Source organism: Nothobranchius furzeri, chromosome 15, assembly GCF_043380555.1.
Source record: "Nothobranchius furzeri strain GRZ-AD chromosome 15, NfurGRZ-RIMD1, whole genome shotgun sequence".
Lineage (NCBI taxonomy): Eukaryota > Metazoa > Chordata > Actinopteri > Cyprinodontiformes > Nothobranchiidae > Nothobranchius > Nothobranchius furzeri.
Genome location: NC_091755.1, coordinates 58,447,621 through 58,452,969, shown reverse-complemented (window position 1 = coordinate 58,452,969; position 5,349 = coordinate 58,447,621). Strand labels below are relative to the sequence as shown.

The window sequence follows — 5,349 nt, the reverse complement described above, 5'->3', positions numbered from 1 at the left end:
TCTTCTCCACCTAACTCAATGCTGTAGTGCACCACACCCCAGACTCATTCACACTCAGCTCTGCTCTGCCTCTCATTGATGGTGCCGAGTGCACCCTCCTCCACGCTGCCGTTATCAAGAAAGAGAGAACTCAAACAGCAGAGCAGGCAGGTTTATTGTTAGTTTTATGCAACATATGAATGCAGCTGCGGTTATGGTGACTGTGGATGATGCATGTGACATTAAGAAATGCCTGCTTGTGTCTGACTGCAGGTTTGGGTTTGCTGTTCCCTCGGTACTGCTGGAGGAGCAGGACGAAGCTACCAGAACCCTGCGGGAAATAGAAACACACAGAGAGCTGTAGGAGGGTCTTCAGACGTTGTCATCAGTCAGGCCACTTACGTCACCAACACACACACACATACCACACTCTGTCCCTATCTAAGTGACAAAATTGCAAATAATATCGGTTTTGTGAATTAAAAATGACAGAAAATGTAAAATCTTTGGAAACTATTTAGTGTTGTCAGCTGTTTTTACAGTTATCCCAACCAGAAGTGTAAACACACACAGACTCAGCAAACAATCCAGTCTTTTATTCTTTTTGATTTTGCAGAGTGTGGTTGTGTAATATGATCTGTTATCTGTGGCTCGCTGTAACTGAGCCAGACAGAAAGCTGGGTGTGTTGTCCTGCTGACATCAAGTGGACACGGTGATAACTGCACGACTCCTGTGCTCCTGTTCCAGCAGCCAGAGTGAAGCAGAAAGATGGTTGACCTGCATCTCAGGATTCACTTCCATTACTTCAATATAAAGCATTAAAAACACCTTTTTATTTTTCAATAATACAATAATTGGGGTTTGAAATTCCCATCTTTGCTCCGATTTTAGGAACATGACTTTGCCGCCGTGTGAACAATGGGGCCGTTATCCTTTTGTAGTCAGCAGAACACTTTTTATGGAAGAAGGCATCTGATCGTCAGCTGGTGGCACTGATCCTCTAACATGGGCACTAACATGATTAGACATAAATAGCCTCTGCTTCAATAGACTTTGTAACTAGATACAACCATGTGAATAGTTCACATATTACAGAACAAGATCCACTACAAAACACAAACCTGCACACAGATCAGAAGATCTCTAAGGTTCCAGACAAACGTTTTGGGGGACGGCCTTCTAATTTTGGGTTGATCAGTCTGTAAAAGTCTTTATAAAATCAGCTGAGCAAAAGAACAACATGGAAAAATGATTGTTTGTTCGGTAACACAACTCCTGTGAAGGTTAGAAAAACAAGACAAGGGACTGCGGGACAACACGCCTCCAGGGCTTTCACCAGTCTCTGCTGTATTTTAGGAGACGGATAGAGCTGAATCCAGATCAAATGACTTCACTGACAAATGCATCTTGTTTATTACACGAGCACACGGTCCAAGCAGATCTTTCCTGTGGAAACACGCAGTTCAGACCTGTGGGCATTTTCGACATACAGAAAAGTGTACAGGGTTTGTATCATAGCATGTACATAGCGTGAATTCAGTGCTCTGCGTAGGAAAGAGGATTTGTCTGACAGGACTTTGCATGATTCATGAGTGTGTTCTGGTTTGTTTACATTTTGTTGCTCAGGTAAACGTTAGCAGCCTCTCTCTGAGACCTGTAAACTGCAGGCTGCAACAAAGGGGAACAGTGTTCAGCCTCAAGAGGAATTCTTATCAGTTTGGACAAATATACAAAGATTCAAAATGCAAGGGCACTAAAAGTCACAAATGCTATTTACAACGATGCAAGATATGAGATGAAAATACAGAAGCATTCAGGTATTCAGTATCTGACTACATCTCGCAAAGTTGTCCCAGCTATTCCTCCGGTTTCCCACAGATGACTGTGGAGTCTCGGTGATGGACACAAAAAGCTCTTTAGATCCTTTCTCATTACTCCACCCCTTTCATGAACTCCAAGAATTCTGTGGAAAGATAAAATGAACATACGTAGTTTAAGAGCTATCTTTATTTTTTTTTTACTATTTCACTTCTGTGTGTAAACGTCTCACCATCATAGTCGATTTTGCCGTCATTGTTCCTGTCTCCGTCCTTCATCAGCTCCTCGATATCATCCTCAGTGATCGCTTCTCCTGTGGACTCCAGCATCATCTTCAGCTCATCCAGATCGATGTAACCGTCTGCATTTCTGCACAGTCACAGCAGCAACATTCATGCAAATCTACATTTTTATTGGGGTGGGGGATGTGTGTGACATGTGCACGAGGACATGTGGATTTTCTGAGAGGGAAATGTAAAAAAGAGAAGCAAGTTTGATCTTTGAGGCTCAGATGAGGTGTCTGACTTACATGTTGGTGGGTGTTGAAATACTCTGAGCTGTCAGAAACGATTAGGGAGCAAACGACATGCTGCACTCTGTGGAGCTACTTGGCATTTTGTCAGAGCACATAATTACACACGGAGAGCAGACTTAGCCGGAACGACACTTAAAGAGCGATTGGATAACTAGACTGTGGTAGCTTTCAGATGAAAGCTTGGTGAAGATATTTCCTTTCATCTGTTCGTACGTTTACAGCCGAATGTTTGGGATTGTGTCGTGTTTTAATGTTTTAGAGGAGGTAACAGAGCGAAGGTTTGAACGTACTTGTCAAACATCCGAAACAGCTCCGCTAGCTCTTCCTCCGATTTCCCTTTGCTGTCGTCCTTCATGCATCTCACCATCATGACCAGGAACTCATCGAAATCCACCGTGCCACTCCCTACACACACACACGCACACGCACACACACGCACACACACACACACGCACACACACACACACACACGCACACGCACGCACACACACACACACACACATACACACACGCACACACACATGCACACACGCACGCACGCACACACACACACACACACACATCCCCAAAAGTTTAACCATCACAGCAGCTAAGCTGGCGTGAATAGCATTCACAATACAACGTGTGATGACTCATATTTGATTTCTTTACAGCTATTTCTCCAAAGGAAAAGAAGCTTCTATATGCTTCTTTGGGAGTGTGACAGTTTCTTCTGCATGCAAAATCCAACATGCAGCTTTTTTTCATTTTTATTCATTACATCACGTGGAAAACTGAAGATGACTTGTGCATCTTCTGACACTCTTTAAACCAGGCTGACACGTCCTTTTGTCTGTGTGACCTTTGACTCGCATTGACATTAAGTTCAGAGGCTCTGACTGCACATCTTGATTGACCTGGTAGGTGATCCGTGCGTGCAAAGAGGTCAACAACATCTACAGTGTGTTTGTTAATTTACCATCTTCATCCACCTCATCAATCATCTCCTGCAGCTCTTCTGGTGTCGGGTTCTGACCCAGCATCCTCATCACCTTGCCCAGCTCCTTGGTGCTGATGCAGCCGTCCTCTGCATCTTGTACAAATATGTCAAAGGCAGCTTTGAATTCTGCAGCATCAAACACATAAAAAGACATTTCAGGGTGAGGTTTTCCCACCATGGCCTGAAGTTATATCTGACAACACTTTTTTTTTCTTGTGAGCATCTTACTCACCATTTTTCTGTTCATCCGTCAGCTGCTCAACCTGTAAACGATGGAAACATTTATTCTAGACATGAAGAGTTTCAGTTTTTTTCTTTGAACACAATACACACACACACACACACACACACACACACACACACACACACACACACACACACACAGACACACACACACACACACACACACACACACACACACACACACACACACACACACACACACACACACACACACACACACACACACACACACACACAACCTATATATTTTATGTGAGCACCAGTTAGAGGAGGAGCTAAAAATAGAAACAGGAGGGTCAGGAACCATGGATAAAGGACACGATCCACAATGCTTTAAATTAGCATAGCTGTGGAGCGGGCCCAACAATGCAACAGTAATCCTGGAAAAGCTACAACGACTGAGAGAGGGAGACAGCTGCTTATGTAAAAGTTATCTTCTGTCGTCCGCTATAAATTAAACACACACTTACATGCAGATCATACACACACGTTAGTTACAAAGAAAAAAATCCACCTGAACAAACACGTGTAAAACGCATTCCTGGGTGCTTTTACTGTCCGCTCGCCTGGGATGTGAGTGGACGGGACAGCCGGCCGTCCAACCGTGGGGGAGGTGGACAGATGACCACACAGCTCTTAGGATGAATGATAATGCTGGAATTCAACAGTGAGGGTTGGGGGGTGTTGGTGGATGGGTGAGGATGGGGGCATTTAGACCTGAAGGCCTCCTTTGGCACCAGAGGACAACAGACACAGAAGCGTCAGAACAACTGGCCAAAATTAGCCGTGCAGAGCGGGACCGTTCCATTTGAAGTCAAGGATGAAGCAGGGGACGGATGACGTGTCCCATCGCTGACCTCATGAGAGGCTGGTGAGGTATGAAACTCTACAGACGTCTGAGGATGGGGAGGCTCTTTTATTATCAGCTGGTAATGGAGGTGAGGGAGTTGGTGTGCAGGCCTCATCAAGAGGAACTAGACAAGCCTCAGAATGACCTCAGATAAGCAGACAGATTCACGACTTTTTAAATGAATTATTAACAACGCCAAAGGGTCAAGCCTTTCCTCAGAAGGAAATATGTCATCATCTCCAGTCCTGTCCTGCGGAATGCGACACTAAGCTCAAAGGTTAAGGTTTGTGAATTAAAATGAAAGAAACCCTCATCATCAGATTAGTTCTCACAGAGTTTTGGTGAGTAGCCAACAAAACCAAACTGTTTCATCAGGAGCGAGCCAACGGCACGCAGTAAAGATCTGAGAGAGTGAGAGGACGTACCGCTGCTTTGTAGATGTCGTTCATGCTGGAGGCTCGTCTGCCGCCTGTCCTGAGTGTGTCCTGGCTCAAAGGAAGGGGGACCGTCCAGCTCAGGGCAGGACGCTGCTCTCATCCTGGGAGGGTTTTATAGCTGGAGCCTGGCACTGTCTGTCCCTCCCCAGCAAAGCAAGCCTACCCTCGGCAGGTTTGTGTGTGTGTGTGTGTGTGTGTGTGCGTGCATGCACGTCATTTGGCCAATCTGTCACAATCACCAGGCTCAGATAAAAATGCAACAGCTCTTAGGGGCACAGTATGGAATGGAATGAAGTTGGGGGATGCATGGTGAGGCCTAATCTCCAGGGAGAGGGCTGTAGAGACACTCAACATTCCTCCAGATCTGTGTGTGTGTGTGTGTGTGTGTGTGTGTGTGTGTGTGTGTGTGCGTGCATGCGTGCGTGTGTGTGTGACTCTCGTTGCAGTGTTACATTTTAGTAGCCTAGAAATCTAGACGAACAGTAACCGAAGCAAAGTAACTGCTCT

The 5,349-nt window shown here is 45.3% G+C and overlaps 1 protein-coding gene across 1 annotated transcript; it reads right to left on the bottom strand.

Moving 5' to 3' along the window:
* Positions 1 to 1,369: 1,369 nt before the first annotated feature.
* tnnc1a (troponin C type 1a (slow)) lies at positions 1,370 to 4,969 on the bottom strand. Its single transcript, XM_015968148.3, has 6 exons — positions 4,831 to 4,969; positions 3,545 to 3,575; positions 3,292 to 3,438; positions 2,624 to 2,738; positions 2,031 to 2,167; positions 1,370 to 1,943 (listed from the first exon to the last, which is right to left on the bottom strand). Exons 1-6 carry the CDS (start codon positions 4,852 to 4,854, stop codon positions 1,912 to 1,914), a joined length of 486 nt encoding a protein of 161 aa, XP_015823634.1. The 5' UTR covers positions 4,855 to 4,969; the 3' UTR covers positions 1,370 to 1,911.
* Positions 4,970 to 5,349: the final 380 nt, after the last annotated feature.